General features: G+C 37.4%; 1 protein-coding gene across 1 annotated transcript in view; it reads left to right on the forward strand.

The window, feature by feature from the left end:
• UVRAG (UV radiation resistance associated) overlaps positions 1-22,132 on the forward strand; it is a 363,460-nt gene that overhangs the window by 195,266 nt on the left and 146,062 nt on the right. The window contains exons 9-12 of the mRNA XM_004381978.3: positions 812-896; positions 2,727-2,814; positions 4,039-4,099; positions 15,841-16,006. Of these exons, the coding sequence (XP_004382035.1) occupies positions 812-896; positions 2,727-2,814; positions 4,039-4,099; positions 15,841-16,006 (400 nt within the window). The remainder of the gene's footprint in view (positions 1-811; positions 897-2,726; positions 2,815-4,038; positions 4,100-15,840; positions 16,007-22,132) is intronic.

Consider the following 22,132-nt stretch of genomic DNA (forward strand, 5'->3'; position numbering starts at 1 on the left):
ATGTGTTGTGAGGTTGTTAACCATTGTCATAGGGCAACATGTGTACTAACTGTTAAATGAGAACCTATTTTGTTCTGTAAGCCTTCATCTAAAGTGTGAATAGCAGCACAACTGGAAGAGTGTAGTCGATGTCACTGAACTGTGCATGTAGAAATTTTTGAAATGGTGTATCTTTGGCTATGTATATTTTCACACAAAAAAAGGGTCAAGAACGGAGAGGGTTGACATGTTGTGGGGTTGTTAACCAATGTCATAGAACAATATGTGTACCACTGTTTCATGAGAAACTATTTGTTCTGTAAGCCTTCACCTGAAGTACAATAAAAAATTTTTAAAACAAAAGGAAATGAACTACTTTTTTAAAAAATGGAGTTGTTTGAATTTTGAAATTTCATCAGAATTTTTTGATTAGCATCCAGAAATCTATAGGAGGAGAGACTTAGACTCATGCTCTTTGGCTCCTGTTAGAGACAAAAGCCTGGCAGACTGCCTACATAAAGATTACAGCCAAGGAAACCCTATGGAGAAGTTCTACTGTGCAACACATGGGGTTGCCATGAGTCAGGGAGCGACTTGACAGCAGCTAACAACAACAACAGAGGCTGGACTTGTGTGAAAATTCAACCTGCAGGGAAATTTATTCTAGTTAATTTCCCTAGAAGATCTCTACACCCAACCTACTTTGCCTTCTAACTCTTCTTGTTTCCCTCTCACAGTCAGGGGACTGGGCCCTGCCTGTTTGGTTGTGATTGAGCATTCAGTCATATCTGCAATACTAAATCTGAAATTGTCTTCTTCAATCTCTCTCTAGGAAGTGTGTTTTCAACTGAACACCTCAAGCTTCAACTCCAAAAGGAATCCCTAAATGAGTTAAGGAAAGAGTGTACTGCACAAAGGTAAGTACAACACTGAGAATAATTTCTATGAGTATTGAGTTTACTATAGGGATAAGATTTAGCATTCTTTCAAAGCTACTGGTATTAATTTATATTCCACACACCTCAGTGTCACATTTATTCAACAAATATTTATTAAGTACCTGCTATGTGCTGTGCAGAGTCCCTGGGTGGTGCAAATGATTAACGTACGAGGCTGCTACCCAGTAAGTTGGAGGTTCAAGTTACCCGGAGGCTCCTCAGAAGAAAGGCCAAGTGATGTACTGAAAAATCAGTCATTGAAAACCCTATGGATCCAGCGTAGTTTTACTTTGACACACCTGGGGTCTCCATGAGTCGGAATTGACTAGATGGTAACTAGTTTTTACATACTGTGCACTGTGCTAGAGGCCAGTTAAGAGAGCTCCTAGTACATGGTCATAGTCAGAAACACGAACCTGTTCTTCTAGTTTCCTAGGCCTGAGCACCATGGCTTAATCTTCTCTTCTTCCTGTCTTCTACATGTAGATTAGCTTATAGTTTTTCTTCAGATTTATTCCTCCTTCTCCTTAGCTGATTTGGATTGCCTCAGAGCTTCCTAGATTAACATCAGTTTCTCCATCTTTCTACTTCATCTTCCATATTGGTATCAGACCTCTCCACTTAAAATACCATTTTTATCATATCATTTGTCTGCTTAAATGGTGATTCTTTTGCTTAACTTTCAAATACTCTTCAATAAATTAGCACTCTATAACTATAGCTTAATTTCCTTCTCTCCCCGAGCATCCATTTAACAAATGCTAATACTTTTTCTCATTTTTTATAGCACCTACTTGATTTATTGTCACTTCTGTGCTTTTGCTAATTTTTACTTACTTTTCCTGGAAAGTTCCCCCATCCTGCATTTTTCTTCAAGAAACTTTAGCAATTGAGTATTTAAGAATGTTTGACCTGGAAAGAATTACAGAGGTCATCTCATCTAATCTTCTCATTTTGCAGATAGGAAAGCAAGGTTCTGGGAGATTACTACTTGTCAAGTTCATTAGCAAAGCCAGGAATAGATTCCATTTAAGTTTTCGGTGCTCTTTTCATTATACTACAACTTTCCCATTCCGGATTGACTTACAGCTTCTCCTGAATTCTGTTGTGTTTTTTTCTTTTTCCTGTTAAATTGTTAACACAGTTGAGAAGGTAATTTGTTTTATGGGTGTTTTATCTGTTAGTCATGTTTCTTAAATGATTCAAGAATGGAGCTGGGTCATTTCATTCCACAGTTTTTTGTTATTTGTTCTTTTTACTCTACTTTTTTTTCTTTTAACATGACAGCAGGGTATCTTTTCGAGATAATAGTGAGTGAAAGATAGAATACTGTTTTGAGGAAATACCATATGAATCTTTCCTGAAATCAAATTGGCCTCAAATTAAATAGTGGCTATGAGATCTTGGTCAGCTTACTCAACCTCTCTAAATCTCGCTATCTTATTTGTAAAATGGTCTAATAACACCAACCTAATAGAATTATTGTAACAGTTAAAACATTTGTAAAGCACCTGGTATGTAGTAGACACTCAGTCAATGATTATTTGTACCTTCTATGTCTCTTAGCATGGCCCTGGGCACATACAGTGACCCTTAGCATATAGTTAGCTTGATTGATAGCATTTGGAGATAGGTCAGGATTCATGATAGCTATTATTCTTGCCTCTACTTTTGAGTTTCTGTGGCCTGTTATAGACCATCTATTCTTCTTATGTATCTGTTATGTGGACATGAATGTTAGAAAATTAATGTTAGGAAGCATGCAAGATTTTTTTTTTAAATAATTGTACTTTCCTCTTTCCTTATCAGAGAACTTTTTTTGAAGACTAATGCTCAGATGACAATTCGATGCAAGCAATTACTATCTGAGCTTTCCTACATTTACCCTATTGATTTGGTAAGTTTTAAATTTTCTGAAAAGACATTTCATTTTCAGAAGATGATTCCAGTTTGAAATTTCCTCCTAATGAACAAACCCACTGCTTTAGTCTTAATCAGATGCTGTGTCACAATTCATTCAGAAGCTAATATCTATTTAATAATGGTTTTAGTTGGCCTTAGTTTCCAGTTTCTTTTTTATAAAATAAAAAAAAAAAAAAAAACCAGTTTGGTGGTGGTATGCACTCATCTTCATCTAAAATAATGCCCAATTATTTATGGTTTCCTTAGGCTGTTTTCAGTCCACCAAATTATCCACTAACCACCATTTCTGTTACTTACAGACAGACACATGCAATTATATGTGCACTGCTTTTAAAATAGAAGTTAATTAACTTATATTTAATAGTGCTACTTAAGATATGCCTGGGGTCACTGTCAGGATGTTAAGCTTTCAAACCTAGATTCTTAGAAAATGCAAAAAGTAAAACTTCAGTAAAACTGATTAGGATTCTTTTTTTTTTTTTTCCAAGAGAACCAAATCTACTAAGTTTGATTGTTATCCTTGCTTTCTCTTTACTAAAAATAGACTTAAAAGACTGATTTTCAGAGAGGAAAACTAATACGATTTGAAGTTGCTCAGAGAATCTTGTTAAATCCACTTTGAATTTTTCATTTATAGATACTAATTGGTCAAAAGACATTCTAGTGATAAAAGTTTTACATATTTTTATGCTTTAACATGACATTTTAAATGTTTTTGTTATTGAAAATTTCAAGTACATACAAACAGAGAGGATAGTATAATGAATCACCATGTACTTATCACTCAGCTTCAACAATTATGATTATATTTTGAGTCCAGGAAAGTAATGTCTGAGCCAACACTGAACTACTGAATTTTTTGAGATTTAACTTAGAATTTCTTTGAGAGATGTTTGTGTGTGTGTGTGTGTGTCTGTATATATGTCTGTATGTATATTTGTGAAGGAGTCCTGGTGGTGCAGTGGTTAAAGCACTTGGCTGTTAACCAGAAGGTCGGTGGATCAAACCCACCAGCTGCTGTGCAGGAAAAAGATGTGGCAGTCTGCTTCTGTAAAGATCACAGCCTTGGAAACCCTATGGGGCAGTTCTACTCTGTCCTGTAGGGTCACTGTAAGTCGAAATGGACTCAACAGCAATGGATTTATGTATGTATGTTATGTATGTATAAATTAATTTCATTCTTTGGTTAAATTCACAGAATGAACATAAAGATTACTTTGTATGTGGTGTCAAGTTGCCCAATTCTGAGGACTTCCAAGGTATTTTATTTATTTTTTCTTCTAAAGAGTTGGTGTATAGAATATGTGGATATGTTGTTATAGGGGAGAAAGGAGCTATCTTGAAATGTTGGTTGCCCAGCACTTTGTCCAGAAGGCTTTTGGAGCTTCTGTCCTTCCCCAATTTTAAGTATATGGAGTCAGATTTCCTAGTGGAAGACGTACAGAATATTTGATCTAAACATGGTAGAAAAATATTGAATCTTATGTTTAAAATTGGAGAGAAAATATTTTTTAAATGGACTTTAAGAAAATCACACAGCAGGGTTCTTAGGAGTACTAATAGTCTCTTTTTTTGTTTGACTTTCATGAAAAATTCTATGTGTGGTTGGGGCAAAAGAGCAACAAACACTAATCTGCTCTATTGTTATTTGGACGATCATGTTCCTTTTGGCCTGAAAATTTATTTTTATGACATTCCCACTATTACAGGTTAAACTTGTGCAGTCATTTCTCTCCTATTTTAATTTTTTAAATTTACATTAAAGATATAGAATATGATTCATAGTAATTCCTATTTTTTAAAATATGTTCTTTTTCCTAATCTCTTTACAAATAAATAGTTTTGTTTGGCATATTTGTAAAAAGATTATTTTTCTTAGCAAAGTAAATTCTTTAAACTCCTGGCCTAAACAGTGTTTGAGGTCTACTAGATATCTTATAGATTATTCCCAAAGCTAGCATATTACGTATGTGAGAAGAAATTATTCAAGAAGAAAGTAATCAGAACTTTCTTCATTTTCCTATAAAGAAACTTTTTTTTTTGTGGTCCTTTAACATGTAGGGGCATGAGTCAGAATCAACAACAGCTAACAACAACAGCAACATTTAAGACTATTTTACTTTATAATCCACGCTGGCCCTTACAACAACCCTTATAACAAGTAGTTGGAACATTTTGGTGCCCCAAGTACTCATGAAGGAATTGAGGCAGTATGATACAGGGGGAGAGTGATGAGCCAGGAGAGGGAAAGCCTGTGTTCAAGCCCTGATTACCCTTCTATAAACCATGTGATTTGGAGCAAGTCATGTAAGCTTTGAGTTGATTGCTTAATCTATAGTATGAACATTTATTTCCTACCTGCCTCACCTGGGTGTTGTGAAGATTAATTGAGATAGAACATTATCTGGAAAAGCAGTCTATTTTGACGGTTAGACAAATTATAGAGAATGTAAGTGACATCTCCAAGGCCCACATTGTAGCCAGTTGTTGTTGTTTTTAGGTTCTGACTCATAGTGACCTTATGTACAACAGAATGAAACACGCCCAGTCCTGTACCATCTTCACAATCCTTGCTCTGTTTGAGCCCATCATTGCAACCACTGTCAATCCATCTCATTGAGACTCTTCCTCTTTTTCACCGACCCTGTACTTTACCAAGCATGATGTCATTCTCCAGGGACTAATCTCTCCTAATAATACACTCAGAGTACGTGAAAGGAAGTCTTGCCATCCTCGCTTCTAAGGAGCATTCTGGCTGTACTTCTTTCAAGACAGATTTGTTCATTCTTCTGGCAGTCCATGGTACATTCAGTATTCTTTGTCAACACCATAATTCAAATGCATCAGTTCTTCTTCAGTCTTCCTTATTCGTGTCTAGCTTTCACATGCATATGAGGCGATTGGGTCAGGCGCACCTCAATCCTCAGAGTGACATCTTTGCTTTTGAACGCTTTAAACAGGTTTTTTGCAGCAGATTTTCCCAGTGCAATATGTCGTTTAATTTCTTGACTGCTGCTTCCATGGGTGTTGATTGTGGAGCCAAGGAAAATGAAATCCTTGACAACTTCAATTTTTCTCCATTTGTCATGATGTTGCTTATTGGGCCAATTGTAAGGATGTTTGTTTTCTTTATATGGAGGTGTAATTCATACTGAAGGCTACAGTCTTTGATCTTCTTCAGTAAGTGCTTCAAGTCCTCTTCACTTTCAGCAAGCAAGGTTCTGTCATCTGCGCATCACAGGTTGTTAATGAGTCTTCCTCCAATTCTTCCTCTAATCCTGATGCCCCGTTCTTCTTCATATTGTCCAGCTTCTTGTATTATTTACTTAGCATACAGATTGAATAAGTATGGTGAAAGGATACAGCCCTGATCCACCCCTTTTCTGATTTTAAACTGTGCAGTATCCCCTTATTCTATGTGAACAACTGCCTTTTGATCTATGTATGGATTCCTCATGAGCATAATGAAATGTTCTGGAATTCCCGTTCTTTGCAATGTTATCCATAATTTGTTATGATCCACACAGTCAAATGCCTTTGCATAGTCAGTAAAACACAGGTAAACCTCTTCTGGTATTCTCTGCTTTCAGCCAAGATCTACCTGACATCAGCAATGATATCCCTCGTTCCATGTCCTCTTCTAAATCCAGCTTGAATTTCTGGTAGTTCCCTGTCTATGTACTGCTGCAACCACTTTTGAATGATCTTCGGCAAAATTTTACTTGCATGTGATATTAATGATATTGTTTGATAATTTCCGCATTCTGTTGGATCACCTTTCTTTGGAGTGGGCACAAATATGGATCTCTTCTAGTCGGTTGGCTAGGTAGCCATCTTCCCAGTTTCTTGGCGTAGATGAGTGAACACTTCCAGCGTTGCATCCATTTGTTGAAACATCGCAATTGGTATTCCATCAATTTCTGGGGCCTTGTTTTTTGCTAATGCCTTCAGTGCAGCTGGGACTTCAATACCATAGTTTCCTGATCATATGCTACCTCCTGAAATGGATGAACATTAACTAGTTCTTTTTGGTACAGTGACTCTGTGTATTCCTTCAATCCTCTTTTGATGCTTCTTGCATCGTTCAATATTTTGCCCATAGAATCCTTCAATATTGCAACTTGAGACTTGAATTTTTTCTTCAGTTCTTTCAGCTTGAGAAATGCTGAGCGTGTTCTTCCCTTTTGGTTTTCTAACTCCACGTCTTTGCATATTTCATAATACTTTACTTTGTCTTCTCGAGCCGCCCTTTGAAATCTTCTGTGCAGCTCTTTTACCTTTCATTTCTTCCCTTCACGTTAGCTACTTTGCATTCAAGAGCAAGTTTCAGAGTCTCTTGTGACATCCATTGTGGTCTTTTCTTTCTGGTCTTTCTATTGCCCTTTTGCTTTCTTCATGTATGATGTCCTTGATGTCATCCCACAACTGTCTGGTCTTCAGTCATTAGTGTTCAATGTGTCAAATCTAATCTTGAGATGGTCTCTAAATTCCCGTGGGATATACTCAAGGTCGTACTTTGGCTCTCATTGACTTGTTTTAATTTTCTTTAGCTTCAGCTTAAACTTACATATGAGCAATTGATGATCTGTTCTGCATTCGGCCCCTAGTCTTGTTCTGACTGATAACACTGAGCTTCTCCACCATCTCTTTCCACAAATGTAGTCGATCTGATTCCTCTGTATTCCATCTGGTGAGGTCCATGTATATAGTCATAGTTTATTTGTTGAAAAAAGGTGTTTCAAATGAATAGGTTGTTGGTCTTGTAAAATTCTCTCACATGATCTCCAGTCTATCACCAAGGCTATATTTTTCAGCTACCAATCCTGTTCCCAGCTTGCACCTTCCAATTACCAGTAATTATCAATTCATCTTGATTGCATGTTTGATCAGTTTCAGACTGCACAAAGTGGTAAATATCTTCAGTTTCTTCATGTTTGGCCTTCGTGGTTGGTGCATAAATTTGAATGATAGTCCTATTAACTGGTCTTCCTTGTAGGCGTATGGGTATTATCCTGTCACTGACAATGTTGTACTTTAGGATAGATTTTGAGGTGTTCTTTTTGATGATGAATGTGACACTATTCCTCGTTAGTTTGTCATTGCCGTCATAGTAGACCATATGATTGTCTGATTCAGCATGGCCAATATCAGTCCATTTCAGCTCACTAATGCCTACGATATCAATCTTTATGCATTCCATTTCATTTTTGATGACTTCCAGTTTTCCTAGATTCATATTTAGTACATTCCATGTTCCGATTATTAATGGACGTTTGCAGCTGTTTCTTCTCATTTTGAGCCATGCTGTATCAGCAATTGAAGGTCCCAAAAGGTTTACTCCATTTACATCATTAAAGTCGACTCTACTTTGAGGAGGCAGCTCTTTCCCAGTTGTATTTTGAGTGCCTTTCAATCTGAGGAGCTTATCTTCACCACTATATCAGACAGTGTTCCACTGCTATTCATAAGGTTTTCACTGGCCAATTTTATTTTATTTTATTTTTTTTTGAAGTAGATCATCAGGTCCTTCTTCCTAGCCTGTCTTAGTCTGGAAGCTCTGCTGAAACCTGTCCACCATGGATGACCCTGCTGGTATTTGAATACCAGTGGCATAGCTTCCAGCATCACAGCAACATGCAAGCCAACCCAGTATGACACACTGACAGATGAGTGGTGGTTGTAGCTAGTAGAGCCTTAGAACTGATGTTGCCTCACCTCCCCTTCCATGTTTTGCCATCACATCTTGTCTTCCATTTGTTTTGTAGACCCAGTACCAAACCAAACTAAACCTGTTGCCGTCGAGTCGTTTCTGACTCCTAGCAACCCTATAGGACAGAGTAGAATTGCCCCGTAGGGTTTCCAAGGAGCAGCTGGTAGATTTGAACTGCCGACCTTTTGGTTAGCAGCCTGGGCTCTTAAACACTGTGCCACCACGGCTGTAATGTAGACCAAATAGTTACCATTTATTATGGTTGTGCATTTTACTGGACCCTAAGAGTACTTTATATGCCTTAACTCTAATCCTCACGAAAACAAAGGAAACCAATAAGGAAGGTGGTATAATCCTCATTTTTCAATGTGTAAATTGAGAGAGAAAGCTATTCAGTGACTTTTTTGAGGCTACAAAGCTGGATAATGATCTAGTTGTCTGATTTTCATTGCACAATGCTTTGTTCAGCTTTGTGAAGCTTAAAATGTGTATTGATACTAATTTTAGGCAATATTGTGGTGTCTTGAAGCCCATGACTCATCTTCTTCCTCATTCATTCATTTAACAAACATAGATTGTATACCTTGCACCCTGTGCGAGGTTCTGGGGATACAGAGCATTCATTCATTCAGAAAGTATTTATTGAACATCTATATGCCAGTAACTGGGTTTTGAGGATATAACAGTGAACAAAGCAAACATGTTCTCTCCCTTCATGGAGCTTACAGCCTATTGAGGAAGACAGTCAATAAACAAGAAAACATGTGTTTAATAAAGGAATATGCTGTCATAGAGAATAGAGAACGTACTTGGAGTTGACTCAATGGCAGCCAGCAACACTCCAGATAAAGCAATCAAAGGAGACCTCTTTGTGAAACATTTAACATAAGATTTGATGGCTGTAAAGGAGCCATCCATGCTACAGTTGGAAGAGGAGCATTTCTAGAAGAGGGGACAGCAAGTACAAAGGTCATGATGAAGGAATGAGGTTGTCATATCTAAAGAAACTGAGGGTGGGGGTATGGGAGAAAATCCCTGTATTTTGGGTAAATCATTGAATCTCTCAGAGCTCAATTTCTTCACTTGTGAAATGAGATAATATCTACATGTCCAATTCATTGTGATGACTGAATGAGATAACATCTGAAAGAGCTTTTCATGTGGTAGGCACTCAATAAATATACCCATAAAACTTGTGAAAACTGGAACCTGTGTAAGGTGGAAACCTGTCAGAGAAGGAGAATACAAATATTTTCCACTAAAACGAGTGATAGAAAAGTGATAAGACTGCACCCTGTCAAAGCAGAAAACTTGGGAGACCTGGAAAAAACAAGGCAGTCCCATTTGTGGCTCTCACAGGTTTCACTGTAATTGGAATCAGTTGCAAGAGAAGGAGGGAGGGAGGGAGAGAAGGAAAGAAGGAAGGATGGATGGAAGGAAGAAAGGAAAGAAAAGACCAGACCAGACCTGTGTGGCTGTAGCATAGTGAGCAAGGGGAAGAGTTACATCAGAGGACGTAGGAGAGGTCAGCCAGAGCAGATGAGGCAGGGCTTTGAGGCCATTGTAAGAAGCTTATATTTTATTCCTAGTGGAGTGAGAAACCCCTGAAGGACTTCAGGAAGGGGGGCTGACATGAGCTGATTTATTCTTTTAAAAATCACTCTGGCTGCTAAATACAAATTGATTTGAAGGGAGATGTTAGGGAAGTAGGAATATCAGTGAGTGCTGGTCTGGGATGTTTCTGTTTTTGGTTTCTTTGGAGTGCCTCGTTTCCTACTTGTCATAGCATTTATAGCTCTTTGCACTTAGAATTCCCAACAAGCTGAATACATTCTCCCTACCACTTAAAAAGTTAGTGTAACTTTTTAATGCAGTTGCTGAAAATTAAAATGGGAGATGAAATAAATGCTTAATTTTACCTCAGGGCTATGTGTTAGTTTCCAGGGCTGCTATAACAAGTTACCATAAACTGAGTGGTTTAACACCACAGAATTTTACTCTCTGACAATACTGGGAGCTGAAAGTCCAAAATCAAGGTGTCAGCAGGTCTGTGCTCTCTTTGAATGCTCTAGGGTAGGATCTTCCCTTGCCTCTTCCTAGTTTCTGGTGGCTGTGGGCAATCCATGGTTATAAATACATCATTCCAGCCTCTGGCTTTGTCCTCACATGGCATTCTACCTGTGTGTCTGTGTCTGTGTCTCTTCTCTTGTAAGGACACCAGTCATATTGGATTAGAGTCCACCCGAATGACTTCATCTTAACTTGATTGCATCTGCAAAGGCCCTATTTCCAGGTACTTGGGGTTAGGACTTCAACATATCTTTTTGGAGATACAATTCAATCCATAACAGGCCCTATTCATTCCCCATGGCCCCTAGGAATCAGAAGTTTTTAAAAACACATATAGTAGTATTAGACTTTAAAGTCTTACGTTAGCATTCTGCAAGACACTTCCGTTTACTAAATGTATTGCCTGCTCTCCATATGTCATCTACTGTGCCAGGTGCTGAGGATATACAAAGATGATTAAAATATTGATCCTACCTCAGTGAGATTACAGTCCATTTGAGGGCATCAGAGTTGAAATCAAGTCAATCAAGAAATATTTATTGAATTAATGCTATGTGTTAAGGATTTAGAAGTTTATACCAGGTACCTGGGAACTCAAAGTGGGGATCATCAGTTCTATGGGATCAGAAAGCCTTTATAGAGAAGGTGATGCCTGAGCTGTCTTTAAAGATAAAATAGTGTTCCCCTGTTGAAAGAAGGGCAAGAGGACATTTTAGGTTGGGTGAGTAGAAATACAGTAACATGAAACATCCTGTACAATGCTGTCACATTTATTACTTTTTTTTTTTTAAGCAAGGAAACAGAGAGATTAGTTAAGTTTTCCACAGAGTCATACTTGTCAGTGGCAGAGCTAAAATCATCCTTTGTCTTGTTTGATTCTGAGGTCCATATTATGACTTTCATGTCCCAGTTTTCTTCCTTGTTTTGAATAACCTCTACCAAATTCTGACAGCTTTTTAGTGTTGTGTAACAGCTGTGTTCTGGTTATTCTGTGATATTCATGATACTTTTCTGGCATAGACTTTACATTATGTGGGTTGATACTGTTTGGGAAACTTCACCATAGTGGCCCAATGTTTATTGTGTGTTTCTAAATGGGTAAGTTACTGTTAGAGTATGCCAAAGAGATGTGGACACAACCAGAGAGAGTGTCCAATGAAGGGTATTTTTCCGACTTTCATTGACCAAGACGTTTACCTTAAAAAAAAAAAAAAAAAAAAAGTGTGTGTGCGTGTGTATTTTTAAGTAATCCATAAAATGAGAGCCTTTTGTGGTAATGAGACCCAGATTTCCTTCTGTGTCTGTATCCCTTTATGCAGGCATGATTTCTTGGAAAGGAGAGTCCATATGTCAAACAGTGTCTCATTGAGAACAAGGAATGATTCCATAGATGCTGTGGCAGTGATTAGAATCTTAAATATTTTGTCCTCTCTGGATCAGTGGGTGCTTGGTTCCTTATCAAATCAGCTGCCTCAGTGATTGGGAAGGCAGGATGGTAAGAGCTTTTAGATCACTTATTGTACTTGGATGCATTTGAATATTAATAGTTTGTCCAATATATAAATCAGAGGGACATTTGAATTAATTTACAGTGTTTTAAATGGCCATTGCATGTTTGTGGAATTTATTGTCATAAAAATTACACAAAAGTTGTAGCCCTGAGTGGCTACCTATATTTAAAACATAAATAAAAAAATATTTATTCTGAGGAAACTTTGGGTTTTTGTTTTGTCTTTGAGCCTCTTAAAACATTGTTGGAAGTAGGATCTTTTTTCACATAACTGAGTCTTACAGTTCATTCCTGTTTTTCTCTGCCCCTTCCCACCCCCTGCCTCCAACTTCTTCTCACCAACAAAACTATCTGTAACCTTTTTAACCCCCAGAGCAGCACTAGGAGCACAAACCTCTGCTCTTCGTTAGGTGTTAGGAACATCATCACTGCTTACTGGAAAAGCACACCCCAGAGAGCCAGGTTTTGACTTTGGCAGGTAAAAAGTCTTTCAGATCTCGGAATGCTGGAAACCTTAAACCTTTTGGCTTTTTAGCTAAAGTGATTGGCAACAGAATGTGACATCTGAGGTTGCATGGCCAGCAATAGCCATAATTAACCATATGAGCTCACATTTTCCCACTGGAGGTTCAGTGGTCTTGGGGTGATGAAAGTAACTTCCCTACCAGGAGGTGGTTTTCCTTTTGAGGGTATTCGAATACCCTTGGGCCCTGTAATGCTTCACCTGTGGTCCTTTTAAAATGGTTTTTAATATAAAGCCTCAGTATTGGAAATCCAACACCACTGTGTTTAATAGTGAGGCTATGACTGAGCCCTGTGGCCTAGAGTGGGAAACCATCTAAGATTTTTAATAGGTGGAACAGGGAGTCTTGTGGGGAGTGTGAATAACCTGGATCAAAACTGATTTCCAGTATTATCCAATTTTCAGTTTTTTGCTATTTCTTTTTGGTTTCTGATTTCCATGTGTAGCCTTCTCTCTGAAATGCATTTTTATCTTTAAATCTACATAAAATTGTTTTGATGATTGGGGGGAGGTGATATTAGAAGACCATTTTCTGTTCTTTGAAATAGAAATGTGGATGTATTATCAAAATATGCAAATGTAGTTTTGTAGTATCACCCCTTTCAAAAAAAAAAAAAAAAACGTATTGCTGTCGAGTCAATTCCGACTCATAGTGACCCTATAGGACAGAGTAGAACTGCCCCATATGATTTCCAAGGAGCGCCTGAGTGGATTCCAACTGCCAACCTTTTGGTTAGCAGCCATAGGTCTTAACCACTACATCACCAGGTTTCCAGTCACTCCTTTAGTAATATGGAAAAAAGATAGATGTTTGAGTGGTTGGCGCTAGATAGATTTTTTTTTAAATACTTATAGTTTGCATTTGACCTGTTTGGAAGGCTAATTATGAGGCCTGTTGCTGCTTTCTGGAAGTTTTCAAATCCTTTTCTGTCAGGTTGTATAGGAAGGGAAAAGCTTAGTGTAAAGCACATATAGGAGGTACAAACTATAAGTCCTTCTCCCTCTTCCCTTTCCCCTCAAAAGAAGGTTCTTAAAGACCAAGTCCTTTCACTGTTAAGAATGTTTTTAATTTGATAAGCCCTATTCTTTACAGAAAGCAGGAGGCAGGATTCAACAACCTCTGAAGGAAGTCCCAGTCCCAGCTGTGACTCCAGGGATAGATAGGGAGCTGGGGTGTAGACGTAATTCTCCCACTTATTTCATCACTCATGATTTCTACTTATGTGGCTTTAACCAAGCCATTTATACCCCCGAATCTCATTTTTCTCATGTCTAAATTTATAGGGTCAGATTCAGTGATTTCTAAGGTTTCTCTTAGCTTTAATATTATATGATGATGAATTTATAAGAAATCCTAATGTAAAGTACTTTTAGTCCCTAAGGTAGTATAATATACAGGTTTCAACAGAAATAATATGTTGTAGTGGTACTGAAGATACTTGGGTGGAACTAGGGGAAGAATACATGTTCTTTAAAGATAATTAGGACTCTAGTCATTTAGGGCATGACTCAGCAGTCATTTGAAGTTTCATGAGTTTGTTTTGAGAGAATGTCTTTACCAGCAGGAAACATTAGTTGAGAGCCCATTCTCTGTCAGGCATGCGGTAAGTCACAGAGGACTCACAGACTTTGTCATGTGGTCCTTGCCCTTACTAGAACAGTATGAAGAAACTAAGGTATTACACATGTGTCATATGCTTGATACATTTTAGTTTCCAAGTTAAAACATTGTTATATATTCCACAATCAAGTTCTGAGACAGTATGATAGAGTGGTTAATGACAGTCTTTGGCCAACCTAATTACTAGCTGTTTTATTTTGGGCAAGTTCCTTAACCTCTTTGAGCCTTAGTTTCTTCATCTGTAAAATGAATGAAATAGCATATATAAGGTGCCCAGTTTAGTAACTGTTGGTGAATTAATGACTGTCACATATAAAGTACTATGGACAATTCCTGGCAGAATAAAAGAATTTTTTAAAGGTTATCAGCTTTTATGGGATGATCAAAGAGAAACCAAGGGTGTGCCATAGTAGTAATCAAGGGTGGAGAATTCACTGAGGAAGGGATGGTTATTGTGACATTCCTACAATAAAAAGTTAGGGCTTAGATAAGTAGGTACAAATGTATGAGAAGAATGCTAAAAATACTACCCTTAGATGCAGGAAATAGTCGAGCCAAGGTCATCTTGATCATTTTAGCCCCTCTCTGTCCAGCTGGGGTATTCCAGATTATGTGTTAATTTTTTTTGAGCAAGAGAGGAGAGAGAAAGTGTATGTGTTGGGGGGAAGGGAGGTGGGTAGGTGGGTATGCACCCCCACGTGCACATGCATATATGCACATGCATGTATGCGCACGCATGCACACTTTAGAATATTTTGGGAATACTGTATACCAAGCAGCTTTTTCTTTCTCCTGGGGAAAGCTGAAAACTTTTTATTGTATTACTCATAATTGTGAGTACCTGAATGATCATTTGTCACTCGGTAGGTGGTGGCAGAAATCTGAATGGGCATTTTAAAATGTAATTATCTGTGGCTTCTTAAAAGCTACATGTTATGTCTGACTATAGGATTCATGCATTATTTCCAAGAGTTGCCTCCACCTAAATTACATAAACAGGAAACATTTTTCCTCTTCTCCTATCTCAAACTTCACAGACTTAGTTATGCAACACTGTCTTTACCAATATCAAGAACATACCCCATAAGGATGTATTAGGCTATTTAACTTCACTTCAGAATTAATAATGTTGTACTGTTTTGCCTTGAACGTTGTTAATGAATAAAATGTTTTATGCTTATATAGTGCATTATGTTTAAACCTCCAAAACTATTTTTCACATCATGTGATAGACTCGAGTATTATATGCCCCTTTAAAAATGCTGAGAAGAAAGAAAGTAATAGATATTTGAGTGTTCTAGAAACTTTTTCTTAAGATAGGTATAAAATGTTCATCGCATCACATTTATTACTGGGAAATAATTTTGAAATATAGTAGATGAAATTCCAAGGCTTGTTAATGTGCTTAAATTCGTATAAAATTCATATAATTTATATAAGTGATTAGTATTTTATATACAATTTATTTCTTGATAAAATCTCTTTTAAAATTTATTTGTTATTATCTCATAGCTACATATATAAGTTAAATAATTGTTTTCTTCTTCTCTGCTTTTTAATTTACAGCAAAAGATGATGGAAGCATTGCTGTTGCCCTTGGTTACACTGCACATTTGGTCTCCATGATTTCCTTTTTCCTACAAGTACCCCTCAGATATCCTATAATTCATAAAGGATCTAGATCAACAATCAAAGATAATATTAATGACAAGCTGACTGAAAAGGAGAGAGAGTAAGTGTCTTTTTTTAAAATGCTTTAAACATCAAGCCAATATGAAACATGAGATATTAAAAATATAAAATATGACCTAAATCGTGGCAATTTTATTTAACTCTTGTAAAGTGCTACATTTCTTTTAAACAGAATGTAGTCATTCATTTAAATTTTAATTGCTCATCTACTTTACTTCCAAAAATTGCTAATGAGACTCATTTAAGTCTCATTTGCTTTCCTTTCACCTTTTTGGGACAAATATATACTTTACAAGTATTCATGTAGTACTTGTTGCCTGCCAGTCAGCAAGTGAAATGGTGAAAGGATTTCTCAGAGAGCAAACCAGGAAACAGAGAAAAGATTTAACAGCAGGTTGGACATTGCTGAATTTAGTGAACTGGAAAATAGACCAGTAAAATTAACCTGACCAAAGCATAAAGAACAAAGTGATGGAATGTCTAGAAAAGTGTTAGACTTATGGGACACAACTAAAAGGTCTAATGTACATATAATTGAGTCACAGAAGGGGAGAAAAGAGAGCAGGAGGAAAATGTAATATTTTAAGAGAAATGACTGAGTTTTTCAAATTTGGAAAAAAATCAAGCTACATATTAAAGAAACACTAAATACAAAGCAGAATAAATACAAAGAAAACGTATTAGGGAAATGATAATAAAACAGCTGAAAATACTAAAATACTAAAAGAAAAACATTAGCTTGCTTCAAAGGAGCAATAATAAGACTGTCTTCTAATTTATATTAGACTCTAATAAATCAGTATACATATTGTAATCTTGTAACCACTGAAGAAATTGTTTTGTAAAAGCAAAAAACTAATAGAGGAGATAAATGGAAAAATAATAAATCCTTGACTAATCCAAAGGAAGGCAAGAAAAGAAAGGAAAATGAACACTAAACAATTGAAACAAACAGAAAACAAATAATAAGTCTGTAGATATAAGCCCAAAGTTATCGTGTGATTATATTCAATGTAAATTATATTAATACTCTACTTAAAGATTGTCAGACTGATAAAAAAAAACTAAAGTCAGTCTGCTTTCAAGAGACACCTTAAATAAAAGAAAAAGAGATATTTAAATAAAAGAGTTGGAAAAAAGGTGTATTATGCAAATATTAACTAAATGAGAGCTGGTATAATTATACAGGCTGTGCCCAACTTACAATGCATCTAAGTTATGATAAACCACACTCAACGACCATCTGGTTTTTTTTTTGGTGATTTGTGGCTTTTTTTATGTATGTATGTATTAAAATATATCTGTAAGTTTATATGTAATGTTTCCAATCCCCAAAGACAAAGAAAGATTAGATTTATAAAGATGCTGATAATAAAAAGCAATAATAATGAAAACTAAAAAAAATTAGGTATTCATCTTAGAACCTGCTTGCAACAGTCATTGGAACAGAACCCTGTTGTAAGTCAGGGAATACCTGTACTAATATCAGACAAAGTGAAATTTAAGTCGATTTAAATAAAGTGGGGGCAGTTTATAGTGATAATACAGTCAAATCTTAATATGTGTGTACTTAAAAGCATTACTTCAAATATATACCATATTTTTACGCAAATAACCTCCATGTTGCACGTTTTTTTGCTATCTGCACAACTCCTTCCCCCCACCCCGCTATTTTTTTAAGTGTGCTATGCCCTGCATTATATGTGTGGGCGCAGTATTTACACGGGTGCCTTATTTGCAAAAAAAAAAATATGGTAGGCAAAAACTCACAGAACTACAAGAAAATCTACAGTCAGTAGCAGGGGACTTTACATTTCCTTTCAATAACTGTTAGAACAAATAGACAAAAAAATCAGGATAAAAAGACCCCACAATACAATTAATAAGCTTGACCTATGTTATGTATAAAGAACATTGCACCAGATGGTTGCATAATACATGTTTTCAGATACACATAGGACGTTAACCAAAATTGATGATATGTTGGACCTCAGTAGATTTCAAAAGATTGAAACAATTCATAATATGTTCACTGACCACAGTGGAATTTACAACTATGTGAATATTAAACAGTATACTTATAACCTATAGGGCAAAGAAGGAACCATAATGTAAATTTAAAATTACTTTTAATTGAATGATAATGAGAATATAGCATATCAAAACTTGTGAGGTGCAGCTAAATCTGTGGGCATATATTAGAATAATAGAAAGATTTAAAAATTAATCATTTAAGTATCCATCTGAAGAAGCCAGAAAAAAGAACAGTGAGTTAAGCCCTAGGCAAGTAGAAGGAAGGAAATAATAAAGTTAATAGCAAAGGTTAGATAGACAGCTGTACAATGGAAAAAATAATAAAAGCAAAAGTTACAGTCAGTAAAACAGCTAGAAAATTGATAAGCCCATAGGAGGACTAATTTAGAAACCGAAGAGACAAGAAGTTACCAATGTGAGGAATGAAAAACAGACTTCACTACAGATATAAAAAAGACCGCTAGTCACTGCCGTTGAGTAGATTCTGACTCACAGCAACCCCATAGGACAGAGTAGAATGCCCCGTAGGACTTCCAAGGTTGTAAATCTTTACAGAAGCGGACTGCCACATGTTTCTCCTACGGAACGGCTGGTGGGTTCAAACCACCAACCTTTCGATTCGCAGCTGAGCGCTTTAACTACTGCAACACGAGGACTCCCTTCACTGCGGATACATACTTATTAAAGGATAAGAGAATCTATGAACAACTTTATGCTAATAAATCTGAAAATTCAAATGAGCTGTCTAAATTTCTAGAAAAACACAACTTTCCAAAACTGATACGTGAGTGATTGGAGTTTAGAAAATACTGCATAATGCTAAAGGGAAGTGGATGTAGAATATTTAGGTAAGTTATTCTCGACCAGGTCTGGTGGTGCAGTGGTTAAAGTGTGTGGCTGCTAACCGAGAAGGCGGTGGTTTGAACCCACCAGCCATTCTGCAGGAGAAAGATGTGGCAGTCTTCGTCCATTAAGATTGTAGCCTTGGAAACCCTATGGGGCAGTTCTACTCTGTCCTACAGGGTTTTGCTATGAGTCGAACTGGACTCAGCGGGAATGGATTTTGGGTTTTATGGCTGTACATTAGAGTCACCATGGGAGCTTTTAAAAATAATCTTTTGGCCCCCAGGTTTCTAGTCTGTCCCCTAGAGATTTTGATTCAGTGAGTGGGGCTCAGGAATTAGTTTTTTCTTAAAAGCTCTTCAAGTGATTCTAATATGCAGTCAGGTTTGTGAACCACTGTTCTAGGTCATGAGAGTGTGTTCATGGTTGTGAATAAGTGAACTGCCCCCCAGCATATTCAGGAAACTTCAAGCAGTTCAGTCTCACTGTAGTTTAGGAGGCAAAGTGGGGTGTAGAAAGAGAAAAGGCAGGAGAGGTAGGCAGCAATGGACAAACGTAATACTGTATCTGGTGGAACAGTGTGTCTCAGCTTAGGGGTGAAGGCAGCCAGCGCATGTGTAGTTTAAATCAGTGCCTTTTCTGAAAGCATTAATTCATAATCCAAGCATTATTCTCAAATTTAAAGGAATTTAAAGAGAGCCTGAAATTTATGTTTGACAAAAGGGGATATAGATTCCTTCTTTTTTTTTTTTTTGAGATGAAATTCACGTAACATTGACTTAATGATTTTAAAGTGTACATTTCAGTGGCATTTATTACAGTCATAATGTTGGACAACCACCACCTCTGTCAAGTTGTGAAACATTTTCGTCACCCCGAAAGAAAACCTCATTCCTGTCAAGTAGTCACTTGCTACTCTCCAGTCCCCCCCGACTCTGGCAACCACCAGTCTGCTTTTCGTGTCTATGGATTTACCTATTCTGGATATTTCATATAAATGGAATCATAAATATGTAGCCTTTGTGTCTGGTTTCTTACACTTAGCCTACTGTTTTCGAGGTGCATTACATTGTAGCGTGTATCAGTACTTCATTCTCTTTTATGGCTGTGTAGTATTCTGTTGTATATATATACCATGTTCTGTTTATCCATTCATCTGTTGATGGGTGTTTGAAATATTTCCACCTTTTGGCTCTTGTGACTAGTGCTGCTATGAACATTTTTGTATTTGTTTGAGTCCCTGTTTCAGGTCTTTGTGGTATATATCTAGGAGTGGAATTGTTGGGTTATATGGTAATTCTATGTTTGAGGAACCACCAAACTATTTTCTACAGAGGTTGTGCCATTTTACATTCCCACTAGCAATGGATGAGGTTTCCGGTTTCTTCATTTTCTCATCAACACTGGCTGTTTTGTTTTTCTGATCATAGCCATCCTAGTGGGGGCGACCAAACCAAAAAAAACTCACTGCCGTTGAGTCAATTCTGACTTGTAGTGACCCTATAAGACAGAGTATAACTCCCTGATAGGGTTTCCAAGGAGCGGCTGGTGGATTCGAACTGCCAGCCTTGTGGTTAGCAGCTGATCTCTTAACCACTGCACCACCAGGGATCCAGTGGGGGTGAAGTGGTATCTAATTGTTCTTTTGCTTTGCATTTCCATAATGACTATAGGGTCACTATGAGTCAGAATCGACTCGTTGGCAACAGGTTTGTTTTTTTGGTTTAACGACTAACGCAAGCCCTAGTGGCGCAGTGGTTAAGAGGTTGGCTGCTAATGAAAGGTCGACAGTTCGAATCCACCAGCTGCTCCTTGGAAACCCTGTGGGGCAGTTCTGGTCTGTCCTGTAGGGTCGCTATGACTCGGAATCAACTCGAAGGCAGCGGGTTTGGTTTTTTGGTTTAATGACTAATGATGTTGAGCATCTTTTCATGTGCTTGTTGTGTATGTTCTTTGGAGAAGTATCTATTAAAGCCCTTTGCCCATTTTTTTAATTGGGTTGTTTGTCTTTTTGTGGTTGAGTTACAAGATTTCTTTATTTAGTGTAGATACTAGACCCTTGTCAGGCAAGTGTGAAATAGGAGCCAACTTCATTCTAGTGAATGTGGAGATCCAGTTATCCCAGCACTATTTGTTGAAGAGACTTCTTTCCCCATTACTGGTCATGTCACACTTGTCGAAAATCAAATGACCATAGATGTATGAATTTATTTCTGGACTCTGTTTCACTGGTCTGTATATGTCTGTCCTTATACCAGTACCACAGTGTTTTGATTACTGTAGCAAATTTTGAAATCGGGACGTGTGAGTCATTCTCCAGCTTTGTTTTTCTTTTTCAAAATTGTCTTGGCTGTTTGGGGTTCTTGCAGTTCTACTTAGCCAGGAAGTTTACAATTCTACATTAGCCCTTATCTCTGGTTGTGCTGAGGCTAGAGATCAGCCAGAGGTGAAAGCTTATGGTCTTTTCAGGTCTTTTCTAAGCTTGTGTGTGGCTTTCAAAATTCCCCAGTATGTGCAGGCTCTTTTGAATGCCCTAGTTTCCCAAAGAAATTCTCTCTAGCTTTCCTTCTAGGCTTTTGACATTCTGTTGTTTGCCTCCACTGTAACCTTTTGCTCCAGGCAGCAGTGGGTACTTCATTTGCCTTACTATATTTTCAAGAAATGCCCTCTGAGTATCTGGTTTTCTGCCCTGAGTTAAGCGAAACAAAGGCAAGCACCTGTGTCAGTCCTTCAGCTATCCCCAAGACAGGTTAGAACAGACAACTATACTTCTTTGTGAACAAGGTCTGCTCTGGAACCAGTATCAGGCTGCCACACTCAGACCTTAGACTGCAGTCTTCAAGACCTCCACCACGCAAGAAAGCAGGGTGATCAAGGGCAAGTAAAAATGTTGCAAAGCTTTCCTCCTGTTTCTAAGTTGCTTTTTTTCGTGATTCAGCATTCAGGTTGCTGTAAACCTTTGACTATTTTTTCAAAATTCTAAAAGGTTTATTCTAACAGTTTTTGCTTGATTTTTCAATATTTCTGCAGAGGGACAGGTCCGTGGAGCTGCCTACTCCACAATTTTCACTGACGTCACTATGTTTGTTTTCTGTCTTAGTCATCTAGTGCTGCTGTAACTGAAATACCACAAGTGGATGGCTTTAACAAAGAGAAATTTATTTTCTCACAGTCTAGTAGGCTAGAAGTCCAAATTCAAGGGGTCAGCTCCAGGGGAAGGCTTTCTCTCTCTGTTGGCTCTGGAGAAAGGTCCTTCTCATCAGTCTTCCCCTGGACTAGGAGCCTCTCC

The sequence above is a fragment of the Trichechus manatus genome, unplaced genomic scaffold, assembly GCF_000243295.1.
Source record: "Trichechus manatus latirostris isolate Lorelei unplaced genomic scaffold, TriManLat1.0 scaffold00088, whole genome shotgun sequence".
Taxonomy (NCBI): domain Eukaryota; kingdom Metazoa; phylum Chordata; class Mammalia; order Sirenia; family Trichechidae; genus Trichechus; species Trichechus manatus.